This window comes from Abramis brama, assembly GCF_963993115.1.
Source record: "Abramis brama genome assembly, chromosome: 1".
NCBI lineage: Eukaryota > Metazoa > Chordata > Actinopteri > Cypriniformes > Leuciscidae > Abramis > Abramis brama.
In genome coordinates, this window is record NC_139963.1 from 72,080,654 (window position 1) to 72,104,560 (window position 23,907).

Consider the following 23,907-nt stretch of genomic DNA (forward strand, 5'->3'; position numbering starts at 1 on the left):
CAGTTTGATCTATTCTGGACAAAGTTTTGCGGAAACACCAGACTACACATTAATCTACTGGAAATAATGATTTCAGAAGAATGCAGAATAAATCAAAATTAACATTTATTTTTGCCAGGCAGAATTAAACATCCAATAAAAAGAATTAAAAAGAATACATAATACACAACTGATCAGCATATAATAGAGACAACATTCAAAATGCAATATCAAAAATAGTTTCAAAGAGTCAGCATACCTGGCAATAGAGACACACAGCAACAGTGTGGGAAGTTCTGTTTACAGATGCTTCCTTGAGTGGTTTGCCAATCCCCTTTAAATACCCAAGTGGAACAAAAGAACAATAAACATCTAGCACCCAAATATTTATTCAGCTTTTGCTGGACCCTTTCTCGTGCCCAAGTGGTCACACCTGAGTTTGGGGGATAAACACAAATGGTTATCTATTATCTTTATTGGGGCATCTTCCCACATCAGAAGAACAGGCATTGTTTTCTTTGTTCTGACTGTTCTGCTGCTGCGGGAATGAAACTTCTTTACCATTCGCACCAGAAGTATTTATTTTGACCTCTCATAAAACAACTGGAGACAGTAGGTGTGTGTGTTTTGCATGACTGAATGAGACCTGGGGGGAGAAGATAGTGTGAGGAGTCAGGACCCCAGCAATGGGGGGAAGAGACGAGATTGGAACAGTTGTGTTGTGCTCTCTGTCCCATAGATCTCTTCTTCAGATTAGTGAGTTTTATTGTTTTATTGCGGGTTAGGATTCTTGAATTCAGTCTTAGTAAAAGTCCATCCTTACAGTTACTTATGTGATTTATCTGTAAATTAAATTAATGCTTTTTCAATTACTGAATTCATTGAAATAAAATGAATTCTTTGATTTGAATATTTATTTGGTAATGTGTCGTGTAGGTCTTAAATTTCAATCTTTATGGTCTTAAAATGTCTTAAAAAGGTCTTAAATTTGACTTACTGAAACCTGCAAGAACCCTGTGTTAGAAACATTCAAGCACTTCATCACATTTAGATAAACATTTAAACTATGAAATGGTACAGAATGTTCTGGGTTTTTCTTCAACAAATGGGAGGTTTGAGACATTTTTATATTGATTTTCGACATCAGATTAAGCTAAATACTGTTTTAACTGTTTTATTTTACATTTATTTTATATCTGGTTTCCAATTAGCCACAACGTTACCAGAATTTTAGTCATTTTCAACATAGTTTACAAAATGATTATGTCTTTAATCAGTAAACACCAAGTAACTGACCTGGCAGTTCATACGGAGGAGAAGCCGCATTCATGTTGTGTGTGTGGAAAGAGTTTTTCACTGCTGAAATATTTACATGGACATGAGAAAACTCACACTGGTGTGAGAGAGTACATGTGCTTTGAGTGTGAGAAGACTTTCACTACAGCGAACAATTTAAAACAACACCAGAGAATTCACACTGGAGAAAAACCTTACAAGTGTTCACACTGTGACAAGAGATTTAATCACTCAACAAATCTGAAAACACATGAGATGATCCACACTGGAGAGAAGCCGCACACGTGTGATCAGTGTGGAAAGAGTTTTGCTTTTAAAAGTGACCTGAAGCTACACATGAGAGTTCACACTGGAGAGAAGCCGCATGTATGCCATCAATGTGGAAACAATTTCACATACAAACATTCTCTTGATGTTCACATGAAGATCCACACTGGAGAGAAGCCGTTCTCATGTGATCAGTGCGGGAAGAGTTTCAGTCAATCAACACACCTTAAAGAACACATGATGATCCACACTGGAGAGAAGCCGTTCACATGTAATCAATGTGGCAAAACATTTCTTTGTGCATCAAACCTGAAGAAACACCTGGCAGTTCATACGAAGGAGAAGCCGCATTCATGTTCTGTGTGTGGAAAGAGTTTTTCACTGCTGCACAATTTACATAGACATGAGAAAATTCACACTGGTGTGAGAGAGTACATGTGCTTTGAGTGTGAGAAGACTTTTATTACAGCGGACTGTTTAAAACGGCACCAGAGAATTCACACTGGAGAAAAACCTTACAAGTGTTCACACTGTGACAAGAGATTCAGTCTGTCAGCAGATCAGAAAAGACATGAGAGGATCCACACTGGAGAAAAACCTTACAAGTGTTCACACTGTGACAAGAGATTCAGTGTGTCAGCACATCTGAGATCACATGAGAGGAACCACACTGGAGAAAAACCTTACAAGTGTTCACACTGTGACAAGAGATTCAGTCTGTCAGCACATCTGAAAAGACATGAGAGGATCCACACTGGAGAAAAACCTTACAAGTGATCCTTTGATCCTTTACCAACTCTGTGTGACAACAGCTTATTTGAACCGCATTCAGTCACCATTAAAATCCATTTTGAAGTTGTTTATAGTTGGATTTCCTGCAGGGGTTCAGCCGCAAGACTGCCGAATGACTAAAGAAACGTCAGCAAGATGGTCGAAAACTGTAAATTTCTTGTCTATGACACCCACTACAACTTATACTAATGACGGAAATAAGCGCGGTTAAAATATCTTAAAGCAAGGGTTCCCAAACTTTCCAAATGACAAGCCCCCCCAAATACCACTAGGTTCTGGCCAAGGCCCCCCTTTTGCAGGATGTGTTATTGAACCCATCGACAATACTATATGGCAAATGTAGAAATAAATAAAACATCTAGGTGAACATCTGGGGCCTGTTTCAGAAAGGAGGTTAAGTGAAAACTCTGAGTATGTTGACCCTGAAATGAGGGAAACTCTGAGTTTTCTGTTTCAGAATGAGAGGTATGTCAAACCTGAGAAAGCAGAGTAAGTCAAGCCCGTTTCTGAAAGAGAGGTAACTTATACTCAGAGTGAGTTACCATGGTAACTTACTCTGTGAACCTAACCTGGTCAGGAGCAGGTTTTCTTCGGTAAACCCAGAGTTTCTTTCGGTCTCCTCCCCTTTTTTAAAGAGGAAGCGGTGTTAGAACACCTCATTCATTCTTTCAGTACATTTTTATTAATAAAATTCATCTTTTATTAATAAATTAAATATTGCTATTTTTACTGCTGTTTTTTCTATTTATTTATTTTTTAATAAGATGAAGTCTATATAACTCCTTAACTGGCAACTGAAAATACAGTAGTAGATTAGAGTTGCATAATGTAGTTCTAACATTACGAGGGGGAGGGGGTTATACTTAGATTTAAACTTAGATAGGCTACTCCACATAAAAATGTGAAGAAATCTGAATGTGTAGATTGTTTGATGTGTAGACACATAATATTAACATTACTTCTGTCGAGGCCTACAGATAGGCCTCTCTGTGGCAGCAGAAACTCTTTATCCTCATTGTCATGTGAAGATGAGCATTTGGTTGAGTACACTTTATAACACTATTTGTCATAATGGTGTATTGAGTAGGCGACTTACATCTGCCTGGGGTTCTGTTGGGACAGGAGGCTCCAAAAGACAGATATTACCATCAGAATCTGTTGGGACCAACAAAAAACCCAACCCAAAGTAAAATAAATTAAAATATCAAAAATAGCCTATATAAAAAAAGAACACATATGTAAACCTCTACATTTTATGAGGCCCTTGGATTTTCGGGAGTGACTGGCTCTGAAGTCCCTCCAGGAATTCCCTCAGCCGGAAATGATGCTGCACTAGATGCTATTTAGTTATTTATGTCAAAAGTCAGGTAGCCTACACCCATGATATGCTCAAGCCTTACTTGATTGAATTATGTTTTTATATTTAATTTTCAGCTGCTGCCATGTTCTTTTAATGCCAGCAGGATTGCCCCTACATGAAAATTAAAATTAGGTTGAATAACAATGTTCTTCCAGTTTCACCTCTGATATTATAACAGTTGGGTACGTTACTTGTATTACTAACTACAAATGACATCTTCAACATTGTAATTAGATTAATGTAATAATGGCTATCTTTAGAAAGCATTGGTCTACTTATTACTATTTACTAAATCCCATGTCAACCTCGACCACTTGAACAATACAAGGAGAGACAAGAGACTGCACTTTTAATGCTTTCAAATAAACAATATACATAATTGCATGAATTATTCTTGAATTGACATGAAGTGTGTAGAGGGAGGTTACATTAAAAATATACCTTCTAAAAATGTATGTTAAATATAGGCTACAGTATTGTTCTGTAGTCTAATGCAATTACATCAGATTTAACTTTAAATTACAGAAGAATTCAGAGTAATCCCTTTAATTAAATTACAGTATTAATGTTCTAATACTGTCAAATTACAGTAATAATGTTCGTACTGGTGAGAAACATGCAGACCTCTTTTTGTCTGGCGCTGTTGCCATGGTGACTCATAATATCTGCGCTCCATTGATAATGGCTTTTTATAGTTGTGGTGCACGCGCTTAACTCAGAGTAGGTAAACTCAGAGTTGATTGAACTAACTCATTTCAGCTGTTCTGTAACCGAAAACTCAAGTTTCCCATCTCAGGGTAAGTCAACTCAGAGTTCAGGTTTTAACTCAGAGTTGGTTGAACCTCCTTTCTGAAACAGGCCCCAGATTATGTGATAATGTTTGATACCAGCCAATCAGAAAGATTATAGAGATGAACTGATTACAATTTTCTAGGCCGATTCCAAGTTTTCATTGAGTTTGACCTGCCGATACAGATTTTAGCCGATTCCGATTTCATCTTTTTAACCACTTTACAGCACACACAAATATTTATTTTCTATATACAGTGGGGAGAACAAGTATTTGATACACTGCCAATTTTGCAGGTTACAAAGCATGTAGAAGTCTGTATTTTTTATCATCATAGGTACTCTTCAACTGTGAGTGACGGAATCTAAAACAAAAATCCAGAAAATCACATTGTATGATTTTTAAGTAATTAATTAGCATTTTATTGCATGACATAAGTATTTGATACATCAGAAAAGCAGAACTTAATATTTGGTACAGAAACCTTTGTTTGCAATTACAGAGATCATACGTTTCCTGTAGTTCTTGACCAGATTTGCACACACTGCAGAAGGGATTTTGGCCCACTCCTCCATACAGACTGAAGAAACTGTAGGGTAATGGGAATGGTTCAGGTGGAGTGAGGGTTTGGTGAGCAAACAGAGTCTCGTCAGAAGACGTCAGAGGATATGGAGTGATGAATAACGAAAGGAGAAGGCAAGGTTTGTTGCAACAACAATGGTTTTATTTTATCATGAAGGTTGACCTTGGTTCAATGCATTGTCTGTGTGCTACAGAAAGGAATAATTTAATTTAATTTTAATTAATGACAATGGTCAACTAACACAAGTTGAACAATTCTACAAATCAACAAAGGAAATATAAATTTACTAATCACTTATACTAATAATACACTTATAATCACTTAAACTGAACAGGCTTAAAAACAATTCAGACAAACAATCTTCCCACATGGCTCATGGCACATGTCTGGCAAACAAAGAAATCAGTTAACAGAGTGACAGTAAATCATAAAAAAAAACATAAAAAGACAAATAATAAATTAACTCACGTTAAATCATAAGGACGCACACAGGATGCATCAGAGTGCCAGTAGAGAGTGCAAAGAATGAGCCAAAGGGTTCACAATCAATTTATAGGCAACGGGCGTGGTCAGGTGCCAGATGGCAAAAGTATCCTTAAAAGAGCGAAATGGAGTAGAAAGAGAATGGAGGAGTCTTTTCATAGCCGCCCCGGAATTGAGATCAATTCCTCCTGGGAAAAAGACTCAATCCTCTACCAGCTCAGGAAGCACCATCAAACGTGACACTGGTCTCGTGTAAATCCGACTGCCAACTTGGACATCCACTGACCGGACACACCCATCTCTACAGGTCGTGAAGGTTGTGACACGCCCTGTTGGCCAAGAGGCCTGAGGCAGTTCAGAACAGTCTTCCCTACTTCGAGATTCTGGACTTCCATCAGCCACTTTCCTCTAGGTTGTAAGTTAGGCAAATAGTCACGAATGAACCGTGTCCAGAAGTGGTCAGCCAAAATCTGGTTATGACGCCACTTCCTTCGCCCAAGGAGCTTACTGTTGACAAACATGGCTTGTGGCAGAGAAGCATCCCACCGCCCCATCAGGAGCAAATTGGGAGTGATTGGATCAGGATCAGCAGCATTTGAGGAAAGATAACCAAGAGGCTTTGAATTCAGGATGCCTTCTACCTCGATCAGAACAGTTTGAAGGACAACTTCAGAGGTGGTCTGCTTTCCAAGAATCACTTGCAGGGCATTCTTAACTGATCTGATTTCACGCTCCCAGACTCCACCAAAATGTGGAGCCCCTGGTGGATTGAAGTTGAATGAAATCTGCTGATTGGCCAAATGTTCCTGGAGCTTGGGTTCCATCGCCTGGAAGCATTTATTCAGTTCTCTGTCCCCAGCACAGAAGTTTGTTCCTCTGTCTTCCGTGCTGTTCCAATTGTTGGAGATTTTAACATACACGTAGATAATCAAAATGATGTGTTAGGGGCTGCGTTTACAGATTTATTAAACTCCTTTGTGGTTAAGCAAAACGTTACCCGACCAACTCATCGTCTTAATCATCCAATCGATTTAATTATATCATATGGAACCGATCCAACCGATATAGATATCATTCCACAAAGTGATGAGGTTTACAGGAAGGACAAGTATCACCTTCCTTTCGTAGAGGAGATCGTAATGGTGAAGCCTCTGTCTGCCATTACTTCATCGCCTGGACGAAGTTATTAAGTGCACAATATTGAAGAAAAATGCGATATGCAATAACTCATTAAACAATGTGATATTCGATACGATAATGCTTAAAGTATATAAAATTAACTTAAATTAGATTTAAAATTATATAACCGACATACATGTTTCACATTCTTTTTGTGACAAGAAAACATCCCTTCTGGCATGGCACTGGCTCAACACATTGTGTTCCCATTTCAGATGTAGGTGGCTTCAGGTTGAATTGAGATTTTGGAGCGTAGTTGTGGTCAGAGACAGATGGATCCTCCCATTGTGTGTCTGCATCACAGGTCTGGGGCCTAACTGAGCATATAATACTTTACATATTTACCGTTACAACTATAGAATTACGTCTAGAAACTAGCGTAGGTCCTTTCAGCCAGAAGTTGAAGTCCCTCTCAGCCGGAAGTAAGATGACAAAATTAACGTAATTGCGTCACCCTTGTTGTCGTGGAAAATAAGGTGAATACATGCATGGGAATATGAATATTAATTAAGTTTGACACAGGAAACCGTTACGAACTGCTCCGAGACACGAAGGTTGAGGATCCAAATGCAGCTTTATTAAGGGTAATCCAAAGGCGTAATCCAAAGTACAGGCAATGGGTCAAAACACAGGTAGGCAGTCCAAACAAACAAACAAAACCAAGACAAAACAGGCAGGGACCAGAGGCAAAAGAGTAATCCAGGGAACAAGGCAAGAAATCCAAATAAACCAAAAGACAAGAAACCAGGGAAAACGCTCGGAATTGCAGTGTAACACTTAAACAAGACTTCGTGGCGAGTGAATGAATGAACAAGGTATAAATAGACTGAGACTAACAGGATGATGAGACACAGGTGAATGCAATCAGTGAATGAGGTACAGGTGAATGTGATCAGTGATAAGTGATGATGAGTCCGGGCAGTGAGTTATGGGAAATGTAGTTTGTGAGTGATAATAGTCTTATGTGGAGTGCCCTCTGGTGGCTCTCAAGGGAGCGGATTCCAGACGCTCCTAAAACTGTCCAGGAGGGAGGTGGAACAGAGGCGGACCCAGGGGCGGGATGGAGGACCAGGCCCGTGCAGCGGAAGAGGACCTGAAGACTCCGGCAGGGCGGACGGCCAGGGCGGAGCAGGCTGTGCAGGCGACCAGGGCGGAGACGACCCTTCAGGAGGCCAGGGAGGAGACGACCCTGCCGGCGACCATGGCACAGGAACAGACGCCGGCTCAGGAACAGGAACAGATGCCGGCTCAGGAACAGGAACAGACGCCGGCTCAGGAACAGGAACAGACGCCGGCTCAGGAACAGACACCGGCTCAGGAACAGACACCGTGTCGGCGGCCATCTCTGCTGAGGGCTCAGGCAACGTGGCGGTGGTCATCTTGTCTGGAGACACTGGCTCGGCAGCGGCTATCTTGTCCGAAGACACTGGCTCGGTGGAGACCATCTTGTCCTGAGACACTGGCTCGGCGGCGGCCATCTTGTATGGAAACACTGGCTCGGCGGCGGCCATCTTGTACGGAGACACTGCCTCGGCGGCGGCCATCTTGTACGGAGACACTGGCTCGGCGACCGTGACTTGAACAGACACTGGATCGGCAGAAGTGACGTGAACAGTCTCTGGCTCGGCAGAAGTGACGTGAACAGTCTCTGGCTCGGCAGAAGTGACGTGAACAGCCTCTGGATCAGGATCAACGCGCTCTGAGCTTGACGGGACCAGCAGCGGCGAGGGCTTTGAGCTGGGTAGGACCAGCAGCGAAGAGGACTCTGACCTGGTTAGGACCAGCGATGAAGAGGGCTTTGTGCTGGACAGGACCAGCAGTGAAGGCTCTGTGCTGGACGGGACCAGCGGTGAAGAAGGCTCTGTGCTGGACGGGACCAGCGGTGAAGAGGGCTCTGTGCTGGACGGGACCAGCGGTGAAGAGGGCTCTGTGCTGGACGGGACCAGCGGTGAAGGCTCTAGCTTGGCGGGCATGTCGCTTGCTGTCTCAGGCGCGGCGGGCATGACGCTCTCAGTCTCAGGGGCGGCGGGCATGACGCATACTGCCTTGGCTTCGGCAGATCTGGCGTGAAGTGCGGGCTCGGCTGGACTGGCATGAAGTGCAGGCTCGGCTGGACTGGCGTGAAGTGCAGGCTCGGCTGGACTGGCGTGAAGTGCAGGCTCGGCAGGACTGGCGTGAAGTGCAGGCTCAGGGGATGCTGTGAGATTGTGGGACCCCTCATCCACAAAGCCCACAGTAAACGACGAGCCGCTTATCCGAAGAGCGAGGTCGACATATTGTATAAAAGTCCATTGAGGGGTGTTGTCAGGCATGAGGTACTCTAACATGTCCTCAAGCCCATAGCGAAACATGTCTTTTAAGACCGCATCGTTGAGGTCCACCCCATGGCAGAGCTCACAAAACTCCTCCACATAGTTCTCAATCGGGCGGTCACCTTGGCTGAGACGGAAGAGACGGATTACTGGGTCCATGGTTTGCATCGCTGCTGGATCTTGATGTGGCAAAGTCTTCTGTTACGAACTGCTCCGAGACACGAAGGTTGAGGATCCAAATGCAGCTTTATTAAGGGTAATCCAAAGGCGTAATCCAAAGTACAGGCAATGGGTCAAAACACAGGTAGGCAGTCCAAACAAACAAACAAACAAACAAAACCAAGACAAAACAGGCAGGGACCAGAGGCAAAAGAGTAATCCAGGGAACAGGGCAAGAAATCCAAATAAACCAAAAGACAAGAAACCAGGGAAAACGCTCAGAATTGCAGTGTAAAACTTAAACAAGACTTTGCAGTGAGTGAATGAATGAACATGGTATAAATAGACTGAGACTAACAGGATGATGAGACACAGGTGAATGCAATCAGTGAATGAGGTACAGGTGAATGTGATCAGTGATAAGTGATGATGAGTCCGGGCAGTGAGTTAAGAGAAATGTAGTTTGTGAGTGATAATAGTCTTATGTGGAGTGCCCTCTGGTGGCTCTCAAGGGCACTCCAGCTGGTGACCGTTACAGAAACGTTACATTTTCTTTATTTTTAAGAGTTGTATGATCATTGTCAGTTTCTGTACATATGAATATGTAACATGTAAATGATGGAATTACTTTATTGCAATTAATATTTATTATAAAGTCAAACTATATTTAGATTCACATATTATAGTGTTGTAGTTATTTGCCTGAAGAGGTTCATAAAGAGAGGTTATTGAATTATTTTGTTTTATTATTGATGATTTATGTTACACTGTGAGATATCTTTCAATATAGCAGTTTTACAGGCTTTTGTCATGTATCCTGACTCAAATAATGTGTTTCTAACAGCAAACACTCAGAATAAAGTGAGATGATCTGCTGATGATCCTGAATGGCTTGTTGAATGAGTGTTGATAGTCTGAGGCTCATCAATATTAACAGATCTGCTGAAAACACTCTTTATTTCATGACAATAGTTCCTGTTTTCTCCTCATTTATTATGCTGATGTCTTCAGATCTCCTGTAAATTGACACTTAAAGCTCATTTCATTGGTGTCAGCAGACTGAGGGGATTTGTTGCCTACTATATGTAGCTTTAAGAAATACTAGTATGGTAGTCTCAGCAAAAGCGTATAACAGAGGGATTTCTTTGTTCTGTAAGAAGGCACTGTCTCCTATTCTCTCTATTATGAACACAGTATAAGGGTCCTCCAGGCTACAAATGTACATGTGGTAGGATAGCCAGAAACTGACCATATATGACCTTGTTATTCAATGTATCTTATTCAAATATGATGTAAGGTATACACATCTTATTGGTTAACTCTCTGTATCTCCCCTCATATTCTTGCTATATCTTCTGAGCAGAGGTGGACAGTAACAAAGTACATTTACTTAAGTACACTTTTTGAGTATCTGTACTTTACTTGAGTATTATTTTTTCTGGAAACTTTTTACTTTAACTTCTACATTTGAAAGACAAATATCTTACTTTTTACTCCACTACAATTCTATCAGGTCCTTGAGTAGAAAGTAGTAATGTCAGTCAGGGGATGATTTTGGTTACAGGGACCCGCAGGGGTTGCATTTTTGCAGGGGTTGCATTGTGACTGGAAATTAAAGTCGAACTGACGTCAGAAACCGACTGATGTTGGTTTCTGACGTCAACCCGATTTTCGTTTTCAACCACAATACAACGTCTGTCTAACGTTGGAGATTAATGTCAATCTGCCGTTGATTTTCATTTTCAACGTTGGGTTTGGTCTCCTATAGAAATTTTGTCATTGTTTTGGTGCACACTAGCTTATAGATAACAGTAAGGCTAACATATTCATACTAAAAGCCAAAACACTTTAAATAGGGCACTATTTGAGGGAACAGCCATTTGGGTGTCCGAAACCATTGTGGACGTTATTAAGGTGACTTATTCAGTCTCACATTCAATCCCACTGGAACTGTGTTCTAGAAATAAATTTGATATTGATATGAGGATAGGCAGGCATAGATTCAGAGGTAAGTGTAAGTGTGTAAGTATTACACACAACAATGCAACAATAATAAAAAAATGCATTGAAAGTTACTTTTAATAATTAAGTACTTTTAAAAACAAGTACTCCTGTACTTTTACTTAAGTAAAAATCGGTCTTTACAACTTTTACTTGTACCGGAGTAATATTTGACCAGTAGTATCTGTACTTTCACTCAAGTAAGGAAGTTGTGTACTTTGTCCACCTCTGCTTCTGAGACAAAGATGCAAATAAACTTGAGAGAAACCTTTTCTCCCTCAGCGCTGGGTTTGGTATTGTTCGTTCAATCTAACAGTAGCCTATGTTTATTTCTGTTTATGCTTTCAACCAGGGTTCGAATTATGATTTCATCTTTGTGGGGGTCTCTTTAAAAAAAAAAAAAAAAAAAAAGTAGCTAGCCTATGAGCAGGGTAATGTAGCTTAATAATGTAATATAAAAATATAAAAATTTGTAAATATAATACAAATTTAATAAAAAAGCGTTGGTAACACAATTCAATTTAAATAGTACATTTGATTTAATTTGTCATTTAATGAGATCTAATATATGCTATATACTATATACTTAAGTGGTCCAGTGGTAGAACATTCTATATCAGGCAGAGACACGTTTGTGTGCATTTTGTTTTGTAATTTTACTGGAACGAATAGAGAGTCTCCACAACGGATTGAAGCGCGCCCGAGTGAAGACTGTGCGCGAGCCACAAACAAACACAGTATCCGCGCCAATGATCGCAGCGGCACTTTTATCACTTGATTTAAGCATAAGGATGTACCGTAGTGTGATGACGATCCGAGATCCCGCGAGATCCATGTGTTTGGCATCTTGTCCTATCTTTTAAGTCATGCTACAGTAGGCTAGTCTGAAGGAAAAAGTGCTTTATTTGTAATTTAAAATAATGGTGCTGATGATTTTTAGAGACCCCCACAGGTGTATGATTTTACTGCTTTCATGGGAGCTCATCCTCTCTCTATGGGAGCTCAGCTCCCACTGGCTCCCACGTAATTCGAACCATGCTTTCAACTGTTTTTCTTACCATTATTTATATTTGGAAGAATTTACATTATTATATTCTGATGTCCATGAGTATAAAAACAAACTCAGTAACTTATATATTTTTGATTTTGGCAGATAAACTCTTCACACTACATTCACATCATCACTGAAGCTCCTCCCACTGTAATCACATCATCAGTGAAGCTCCTCCCACTGTAATTCATCATCAGTGAAGCTCCTCCCACTGTAAGCACATCATCAGTGAAGCTCCTCCCACTGCAATCACATCATCAGTGAAGCTCCTCCCACTGTAATTCATCATCAGTGAAGCTCCTCCCACTGCAATCACATCATCAGTGAAGCTCCTCCCACTGTAATTCTCCAATAAATGCTGTAAATTCCCATCAGCTACAAGTGAAGACGAGCATCAGAGCATCAGGAAAGAGCTGAAATCTGCAAAGACTGAGTTTATTAAAGAGGACAGTGAGAACATGAGTGATCCAGAACCCTGCATAATGAAACACACTGAAGATCCTGAAGAACAAAGAGGTTTGTGTTTATTCTTCATTCATTCATGATGCTAAAGAACATTCATGTTAGAAACATTCAAGCACTTCATCACATTTAGATAAACAGTTCAACTATGAAACGGTACAGAATGTTCTGGGTTTTCTTCAACAAATGGTCAGTAACTATTTTAACTGTTTTATTTTACATTTATTTTATATCTGGTTCCCAAGTAGCAACAACGTTACCAGAATTTTAGTTATTTTCAACATAGTTTACAAAATATATATTTTTAGGAATAGTCAGTAAACACCAAGTTAATGATAAAGTTGTATTTGTCAAATATCATACAAGTTATTCATAACTATAGAGATTCTTCTTACATAACTTTGGTAACAGGGTTGATGAATACAGTCAATGCCACAGATTATTTTCTTGTCTTCCCATCATGCTGTAGAAAGTGCCCAGATGATGTCACTTCCTGTGCGTTTTAAGAAATACTGTGTTTTTAAAAGGAGGGAAATCATGTCAGGAGTAACAGGGTTGAGTGAAACATGTAGGACACAGTTAAAGCTAATACAAATAATTACTTTAAAAATAGTTAAAGCCGCAGCCACTCTACACTTTGAGCTTGTGAAGTTTCTACAGACACTGCAACGGCCTTGAAATGATGGAAATAAATTTAACATAACAAATAATAATATTTTTTCTTTCCTGTCAGACCCGATGGAAGAGAGTGAGGAGAGTGAAGAACTGAGTGAAGTGAAGGAGGAGAGAGAAGAACTGAGTGAAGTGAAGGAGGAGACTGAAGAACTGAGTGAAGTGAAGGAGGAGACTGAAGAACTGAGTGAAGTGAAGGAGGAGACTGAAGAACTGAGTGAAGTGAAGGAGGAGACTGAAGAACTGAGTGAAGTGAAGGAGGAGAGAGAAGAACTGAGTGAAGTGAAAGAGGAGAGTGAAGAACTGAGTGAAGTGAAGGAGGAGAGTGAAGAACTGAGTGAAGTGAAGGAGGAGAGTGAAGAACTGAGTGAAGTGAAGGAGGAGAGTGAAGAACTGTGTGAAGTGGAGGAGGAACATCATGTCAAACCTGGAGAAAAACCTTTGAGTCGCTCAAAGACTAAACATACATTTTTAAAGAAAAGAAGAGCCAAGAAATCTTTCACCTGCACTCAGTGTGGAAACAGTTTCACAACCAAACAAAGTCTTGAGATTCACATGAGGATCCACACCGGAGAGAAGCCGTTCTCATGTGATCAATGTGGAAAGAGTTTCAGTCAATTATCATCCCTTAAGGTTCACATGATGATCCACACCGGAGAGAAGCCGTTCTCATGTGATCAGTGTAGCAAAACATTTCTTAGGGCATCAGACCTGAAGACACACCTGGCAGTTCATACGAAGGAGAAGCCGTATTCATGTTCTGTGTGTGGAAAGAGTTTTTCACAGCTGTCTAATTTACATACACATGAGAAAACTCACACTGGTGTGAGAGAGTACATGTGCTTTGAGTGTGAGAAGACTTTTATTACAGCGGACAATTTAAAACTGCACCAGAGGATCCACACTGGAGAAAAACCTTACAAGTGTTCACACTGTGACAAGAGATTCAGTCAGTCAACAAATCTGAGATCACATGAGAGGATCCACAGCAGAGAGAAGCCGCACACGTGTGATCAGTGTGGAAAGAGATTCAGTCAATTATCATCCCTTGATGTTCACATGATTATTCACACTGGAGAAAAACCTTACAAGTGTTCACACTGTGACAAGAGATTCAGTCAGTCATCATCTCTGAAAACACATGAGAGGATCCACACTGGAGAGAAGCCGTTCACATGTGATCAATGTGGAAAGAGATTCAGTCGATCATCACACCTTAATGTTCACATGAGGATCCACACCGGAGAGAAGCCGTTCACATGTGATCAATGCGGCAAAACATTTCTTAGGGCATCAGGCCTGAAGAGACACCTGGCAGTTCATACAAAGGAGAAGCCGCATTCATGTTCTGTGTGTGGAAAGAGTTTTTCACTGCTGTCTAATTTACATAAACATGAGAAAATACACACTGGTGTGAGAGAGTACATGTGCTTTGAGTGTGAGAAGACTTTTACTACAGTGGATGGTTTAAAACAGCACCAGAGAATTCACACTGGAGAAAAACCTTACAAGTGTTCACACTGTGACAAGAGATTCAGTCAGTCAACAAATCTGAGATCACATGAGAGGATCCATAGCAGAGAGAAGCCGCACACGTGTGATCAGTGCGGGAGGAGTTTCTCCTTTAAAACTCACCTGAATCTACACATGAAGATCCATGCAGTGGAGAAACCACTTAAGCACAGTCTGAGATCACGGTAAGTAGTTTATTTTCATGTGCTGAGAAACAAAGTCTCTTCTGTGTAAGTCATACAAAACCTTTCTTTTTAGCAAACTTTGTGTACACAAACAATGTTGTCAATGCTCTAGTTCATATGTAGAGCCCCTGGTGATACTTCAAGTAGTTTCATGTTGTTTTGAGCCTCCTTAGTGTTTTAAAAATAGTGATTTTGATGCTCTCGTTGTTGTGCCCCATTCACTCCCATTCAAAAGGCATTTTGACCGAAAACGAAAATACGGTCAAACTTAAAAGTGGAGTTTCCATTCTAATTATGCTTTTGCACGAATGTTTGACTCGGGTAGATTAACAAAAAGAGCCTAGGTTCGATTTTGGCGAGAGTTACCCTTTAAGAGTCGCTGTCCATTTGTCAAGTGTGGAAATGTCACCTTGTAGAATGGCTGGTGATTGTAGCACATGCTTGTATTATGAAATGTTTAGCCTCATTGTTTTCATGTGATGTGCAATTTCTACGAGGCCAATAATCTATAAAAGCACAAACCTACAGCAAAATGGCTGAACCAAAAAAACCAAAGAAACTATTTTTTTCAAAAAGAGGAGATTAATGTCATTTTAGAGGAGGTGGAGCTATACAAACATTTTTCAGCAGGTTTAAGGGCAGTCATACAAATAAACAAAAACAAAAAAATCTGGGAGGATATTGCTACAAAACTGACTTCAGCTAGGGGCATTAAAAAAGAAGTGGCAGGACTTGCTAAAAGGAAAAGGGCACTGCAGAGGACAGCATTTAATAAAACAGGTACTGGGCCCAATGAGTCCCCCCTTCTCACAGCAGAAGAAGAATAGGCCAATACTTGGCACAAGTGCTTCAGATGGCATTTGTGGTGGTTTCATGAGTTCACATCTACATATAATTATTATGGTAAAGGTTATGCAGATTTGGCGTGCTGTCCGGGTGGAGGGCTTCGAGCTCGGATTTTCTACCCGAACCCAGAGTACTCCCCCCGTTGGTAAGAGTAGATGGAACTAGAAGTGAGGAGATGGGGTGGAGGTGGGATGCTGATTAACTAAGCCAATTAACAGAGGTGGGTTAATTAACAGAGGTGGGATCACACCTGATCAGCTAATCAAGTCCTTTAGATTTATTTGAAAACTGCAGGTGTGTTGAAGCAGGGTTGGAACAAAACTCTGTAGGGCTGTGGCCCTCCAGGAACTGAGTTAGACACCTGTGCCTTAGAGTTTTGCTAGAGAAGATTCCAGAATGCATTAGAAGATACATAGTCATGGAGTAGCCATGACGCAGTAACCAGACAGACGAGTGGCCATGTGGACAAGCAGACGAAAGAACCCAACTCAAGATCAGAAGGGGTTAAACCAGTTCATTCAACCCATCTAACTACTTTCGCCTCACTTTTCTTTCTCTTACCTAGTTTTTTTTTCTTTTCCGTTGAGAGTCTCGGTCCTAAGGAAGTTTTGCTGTAAGGTCTCGGTCAAAAATTTGACTGCAAAGCCCGCTTCCAACTTCAACGCCAGCAGCCATATCACCTTGTAGCCCAAGACTGGTTGCCCACTGAAGCTAAGTACGGTTGAGCCTGAATAGTTCCTGGATGGGAGACTCCTAAGAAAACCAGGTTGCTGCTGGAAGATGTGTTAGTGAGGCCAGCAGGGGGCGCTCTCCCTCTCTCTCTCTCTCCACTATAGCTGGTGTGTGGTGAGTGCACTGGCGCCGTTGTACTGTGGCTGCCGTGAGGAGAGATCTCTGATATGATTGTGAAGCGCTTTGGGTGTACAGTAGTACATATGAAAGCGCTATATAAATGCCTCATTCATTCATTCAAAGACTTTCCATGTGATTGACTGCTCAAGACATCAATCCAGATGTCTTTGTCATCAAGACATCGATCCAGGTTAGACCGCCAGCCAATCAGTGAACCCGAACGCAGACAAAGGAAAACCCTTTTGAGTAAAGGAACACAACAAACGCTAGTAGCCTCCAGACTCTTAGCTGAACTGGTGCCTTGATATAAAACTTAATAACCCACCTAAGAAACTATAGATGGGTTAAATTAATGATTGTTGGTTCATTCAGGTCATGTCTTATAAGTGCATATATTTAGCCTGACGTCGTCATAGACTCATATTCTGACTAGAATCTGAGTCTGAGACTGCTCCATTGGGCTGTGATTATGGGGCGTGTTTCAACCGAACCAGGAAAGAAAATGAAAATAAGTGACGCATGTTCTTCATTCATCTTTACAATCGAGAAATGCTTTGATCGCCGTTCTCTGTTCCTCTTTTAAAATTAATGTGCTAATGTGTGAATGTCTTATGTAATGGACGCGATGGTGGAATCTACACCTGAATTCTCCAGTGGCAGCCATCTTTGTTGTTAACGAATTCAACCCAAAAGCTCTTTGTGACGTGGGTGAATACGTTACTGTTGATCATCTGTCCATCATCGTATAAAAAACGCCCTGACAATTTGATTGGTCCGAACAGCTCTGGTTCGAGCATAGTTGCTCCACAACGGATCAAGCCCAGACCAAACTTCCCAACCTCAAATGTTGCGGGCGGGGCTAAGTTCGGCTAGCATATATTGCTAGAAACTTGGCATTTCATCATCTCACTCTTAAAACTCATTCTTTCCACACTTTTCAGGGCTCCTGACTAACTTTTTTCACTATGAGCACAGTTGTCACATCCACCGTCTGTCTTCCTCATCTGTCTCTGCACTACACTCCCCAGAATCCTCCTTGGCGCACACCTGCACTCACTCTCCTCTAAGTAGTATCACCGTCACCTGGATCCCATCACCAGCTCACCTTTATATGCAGCACTCAGTCACTCACTCTTTGTCTGGTCTTGTCAATACATGTCTATTCATGACACACAGACTCTCTACTTATTACATCCCCCGCTTTCCGCTTCCGGAACGAGACACGAATTTGAATGCGCATGCGTCGCGTCTGAACGCGTTCTTGTCTTTGGAGCTCTATCGATTTGATTTATAATTCTTGATTTTCTCTTTAAACTCACTTACAACGAACATTTTCTACTTTTCCTCACTGAGAAGCACTACTGCTCAAACCTCATAGTTACAACGCGGACTGTTGAGCAGACGCGTCTCAAGCCTATTAGTGATCTAACGCCGGATACTCTTATAGGTTACGTCCGTGGATCACGGCTGAACGCGTCTTCTCCACACTCACTCACAAACAAACATGGCGAATAAATCAGATGCAAGTAGTCTATCTTTTGGTGCAGGTGAGGACACACTGCAGTCTGAGCTGGAAGCTATTGAGAAACAGATCCACGACCTTTTAGTGAGACAAGCCGAGCTGATAGACCGGCGTTTAGCTCTTGAAACATCACGCGCCGATACACACAAATCAGTGATTAACGTTACTAACCCGCTGACTCCGACCTCGTCTACTCCGTGCGTTACTTAGCATCGGTCCCGAGCGCCGAGGTCGCGATCAGCCATGGTCTCGTTCACTCCGGCTCCAACACGCCACCACGAAGCCTGGATGGTCCCGCAGCGGAAGACGCGAGTCAGGTCTAGACCAAGACTCTCTCCGACCCTCCCGGTTTTCGAGTTATCCACACAAAACCGCTTCTCCCCTCTATTCGAAACAGAACGCGATGCTATGATCATCTGCGATTCCATCGTTCGGCACGTACACGCTACGTTAGGTAAAAGTAAGGTGCACAGTCACTGCTTTCCTGGTGCTCGTGTTTCTGAAATTTGCTGCTCACGTTCCCGAGATTCTGAACGGTGACGAGCGCGTCGGAACTGTGGTCCTGCACGCGGGAGTGAACGACATCAGGCTGCGCCGGACGGAGGTTCTGAAGAAAGACTTCAGGAATCTGATCGATACGGTACACAGCACATCGCCCCAAACAACGATCATAGTGTCAGGACCGCTTCCCTCGTACCGACTAGGACATGAAAAGTTTAGTAGACTATTCGCGCTAAATGAATGGTTAATGTCATGGTGCAATAAGCAGAAACTGCTCTTTGTAAAAAATTGGAATCTGTTTTGGGAGCGTCCTAGGCTTTTCCGTGCCGATGGCTTACACCCAAGCAGATTCGGAGTGGATCTTCTGTCGAATAACATCTCCAAATTGTTAAATACCGTTAGATGACTAGTAACCAAAAGTCCAAATCATAGTCTCTGCTGCACCAATTTAAATGATATAAGTACTAGTGTAGAACATTGCATAGAAACTGTGTCTATTCCTCGTTTAGTGAGATCAAATAATAAATCTACTGCAGGATCTAGGAAAAATCTAATTGTTATTAAAACAGAAAATGTTGCTATTAGTAAACAAAAACAATTTTTAAAGCTAGGTCTTCTAAACATTAGATCACTCACACCTAAGGCAGTTATTGTAAATGAAATAGTCACAGATAATAGCTTCGATGTACTTTGCCTTACTGAAACCTGGCTTAAACCAAATGATTATTTCGGTCTAAATGAGTTTACTCCATCTGGATACTCCTATAAGCACGAGCCCCGTCTGATTGGTCGTGGTGGCGGTGTTGCAACAATCTATAGAGATATTCTCAATGTTACTCAGAAAACGGGTTTTAAGTTTATTTCGTTTTAAGTACTTGTACTAAATTTTACGCCCTTAGATGTTAGAAAAAAATCCATATTATCTCTAGCCTTGGCTACCGTATATAGACCGCCTGGGCCATACGCTGATTTCCTAAATGAGTTTGCAGATTTTCTCTCAGATCTATTGGTCAATGTCGATAAAGCATTAATTGTTGGAGATTTTAACATACACATAGATAATCCAAATGATGCGTTAGGGGCTGCGTTTATAGATTTATTAAATTCCTTTGGGGTCAAGCAAAACGTCACCGGACCAACTCATCGTCTTAATCATACACTCGATTTAATTATATCATATGGAACCGATCCAACCGATATAGATATCATTCCACAAAGTGATGATGTCACTGACCATTACTTGGTAACTTGCATATTACGTACTGCTGTAATATGTCATGCGGCGCTGTGTTATCGACCAGGCAGATCAATCCTTCCATCCACCATAGATAATTTCTCAAATTGCTTATCTAATCTGTCTCAGCTGCTGCCTGAACCCAAACAAACAGATGAACTAGAAGAACTAACTAGCACTATGAGCACCATTCTCTCTAGAACATTGGATGTTGTTGCACCCATTAAATTAAAAAAGGCCAGAGAGAAAATTAAAGCACCATGGTACAACAATACTACGCATGTTCTAAAGAGAGAAACCCGTAATTTAGAGCGTAAATGGAAACATACTAATTTAGAGGTCTTTAGAATCGCGTGGAAAGACAGTATGCCACGTTATAAAAAGGCCCTAAAAGCGGCCAGGGCTGAGCACCTCCGCAAACTAATAGGAAACAACCAAAACAATCCAAGGTTTTTATTTAACACCGTGGCTAGACTAACAAATAAACAGACGTCACCCGAACAAAATATCCCGTTACAGTTTAGTAGTAATGATTTCATGAACTTCTTCACTGAGAAAATAGAAAACATCAGAATTGCAATTGTAAACGTTCAATCCTCAATCGCGCCTTATAATTCAGCCTCAATTATCCCCCCGCAAGAACAATTACAGTGCTTTACAACTATAGAACAAAAAGAGTTAAATAAACGTATCACTTCATCTAAAACAACAACATGTTTATTAGATCCTATACCAACTAAACTACTGAAAGAAGTGTTACCTGTAGTGGAAGAGCCTCTCCTCAATATTATTAACTCATCTTTATCTTTAGGTCATGTTCCAAGAACATTTAAACTGGCAGTTATAAAACCTCTCATTAAAGGGATACTTCACCTCTGGGAAGATGAATGTGTATTTAAAATAGGTCATTTAAGTAGAAGAAATGTGAAGAATTTTTTTAATTTGGAGCTTTCTAGACTGAGAAAAGCCAGAAAATGTATTTTTGGATTATGTGGATGAAAGACAACAACTCCCAGAATGCACTTGCTTCGCTGCCTTAGGAGGCCACGCCTACCGGTAAGAGTGCGCAGTTGAAAACAACAAGGCTAACTTAGCCTACGTGATGAGTTTGCCAGGGATTTGCCAGGGATCTCTAGAGATCGCCCAAAATGTCCGGGATTCGGCTTTTGCGTTCTACAGTCGCCATTCATTCATCATGTTTACTGTGGCGAGCAGGACGAGGCTGACGGCCGCGGGAGAACGACGCGAGGCCGGTGGCGTCATTACTGAGACGCGCCGGGTCTCCCATCTCTCACGGAGGAGCGGGAATTTTCTTAGCAAGGGTAAAACGCACATCAACCGATCACTTGTTTAGCGTTCATGTAAACACTACATTCAGATTCACCAATCGGAATGAATTCAGTTAGATTGAAACAAAAGGTGTGCATGTAAACCATGAATGGCGACCGCAGAACGCAAAAGCTGAATCCCGGACATTTTGAACGATCTCGCCCGCCGGACAAGTCCGGGAAAAGGAAAATGGTAACCCCTACTTACTCAGCTTTCTCCTACTACTCAGCTTTCTCCACAGACCACAGAACAAGAGCCTGCTAGCTTAGCTTCCAAAGAAAGACGGCTGACACTGTGTACATTCTGTGAGTGAGATCCCAACGGGCTGAAAACATGCGGAACAACGCCATCTACTGGCTGTAGTCTTTAGCCTCTGGCCAGAAAATCCTCAGATGACGCAAAATGACGATTTTTGCGTCATCGGAGGATTTTTTCCAGACAAAAAATACATAAATCTCTTGTCTCAGGGGGATATGAGGGTGGAAAGCATGGTAATTCGAAAATACTACAGGTTTTCTACTAATACAAAGCTTAATGCTAAATCCTGAAGTATCCCTTTAAGAAACCACAATTAGATCATAATAATATAGCAAATTATAGACCCATTTCAAATCTTCCATTTATGTCTAAAATACTAGAAAAAGTTGTGTCCGCTCAACTGGGCTCTTTCTTGCAAAAAAATGACATCTATGAAAAGTTTCAGTCGGGATTCAGGCCGCATCATAGCACTGAAACTGCGCTCGTTAAAATCACAAATGATTTACTTTTAGCTTCTGACCAAGGCTGTATCTCAATACTAGTTTTACTTGATCTTAGTGCTGCGTTCGATACTATAGATCACACAATACTCTTAGATCGACTACAAAATTATACTGGTGTTCAAGGACAAGCATTAAGCTGGTTCAGATCATACCTATCTGACCGCTACCATTTTGTCTATTTGACAATTCGATCATAACTCCAGTAAACTATGGAGTGCCGCAGGGATCTGTGTTAGGCCCTCTGTCATTCTCAATATATATGCTGCCACTTGGAAATATTATAAGGAAACATGAAATTAGTTTCCATTGTTATGCAGATGACACTCAAATCTATAATTCATCACGGCCAGATGAAAACGCTAAATTATCCAAATTGACAGAGTGTGTTAAAGATATAAAAGATTGGATGACGCGTAATTTTCTTTTATTAAATCCAGACAAGACAGAGGTAATACTTATCGGTTCAAAAAACCGCCCGCAAAACCTCTCACACTACAACTTTAACATCGTAGGATGTCCTGTTACTTTATCCTCTACAGTAAAAGACCTGGGTGTTATACTCGATTGTAACCTGTCTTTTGAAAATCACATTTCATATGTTACAAAAACAGCCTTTTTCCACCTTAGAAACATTTCTAAGCTACGTAATATGCTATCAGTTTCTGATGCAGAAAAGTTAGTTCATGCATTCATGACCTCGAGACTAGATTACTGTAATGCTTTATTAGCTGGTTGTCCTGCATCCTTAATAAACAAGCTACAGTTAGTCCAAAATACAGCCACTAGAGTTCTTACTAGATCAAGAAAATATGATCATATAACACCAATTTTATCATCACTGCATTGATTACCTATAAAGTTCCGTATTAATTACAAGGTATTGCTACTGACTTATAAAGCCCTAAACGGCTTAGCTCCAGTCTATTTAACGGATCTTCTATCGCCCTATAATCCATCGCGCTCTTTAAGATCAATAAATTCGAGGCTTTTGGTCATACCTAGGATATCCAGATCAACCAAAGGAGGGAGAGCATTTTCACATTTGGCTCCGAAACTCTGGAATAGTCTTCCTGATACTGTTCGTTGCTCGGACTCGCTCTCCAAGTTTAAAACTAGATTAAAGACGCATCTTTTCGGCCAGGCATTCAAATAATATTTTTAATCTTACAGTTCAAACTACAATCCGGTCTCTAGTTCATAAATGCCAGAGGAGAGCTGGCCCCCGACTGAGCCTGGGTTCTCCCAAGGTTTTTTTTTTCTCCATTAGGTCACCTGATGGAGTTTTGGGACACCATTGGCTTCCTTGGCATCAAACTCTTGTAAACTAGGTCCCTCCATGCTAATTCGAATCAAGTCCTCCACAGTGTCTACATGCAGGGACATCAGATTTAATCCTCTTCTGAGCAGAAAATCCCTTTTCACATAGAGCAGAGGAGACTGGGAGGACCAGCGTGATGTGCACAAGATGTAAGATGTTCTACAAAGAATGGATCATTAGTGTAGGTTTTATTTAATCAAAAAGTAATAATTCATCCATCCATCCATCCATCCATCTTCTACCGCTTATCCGGGGCCGGGTCGCGGGGGCAGCAGTCTAAGCAGGGATGCCCAGACTTCCCTCTCCCTAGACACTTCCTCCAGCTCTTCCGGGGGGACACCGAGGCGTTCCCAGGCCAGCCGGGAGACATAGTCTCTCCAGCGTGTCCTAGGTCTTCCCCGGGGTCTCCTCCCGGTGGGACATGCCCGGAACACCTTCCCGGGAAGCCGTCCAGGAGGCAT

General features: G+C 41.4%; 1 protein-coding gene across 2 annotated transcripts in view; it reads left to right on the forward strand.

Annotated features, from left to right (window-relative positions):
* Positions 1-12,415: 12,415 nt before the first annotated feature.
* Positions 12,416-23,907, forward strand: part of LOC311094647 (uncharacterized protein) — a 29,446-nt gene continuing 17,954 nt past the window's right edge. For both annotated transcript variants that reach the window (XM_084132744.1, XM_084132745.1), the window contains exons 1-2: positions 12,416-12,768; positions 13,448-15,083. In XM_084132744.1, coding sequence (XP_083988870.1) covers positions 12,711-12,768; positions 13,448-15,083 — 1,694 coding nt within the window. In that variant the 5' untranslated portion in view covers positions 12,416-12,710. The remainder of the gene's footprint in view (positions 12,769-13,447; positions 15,084-23,907) is intronic.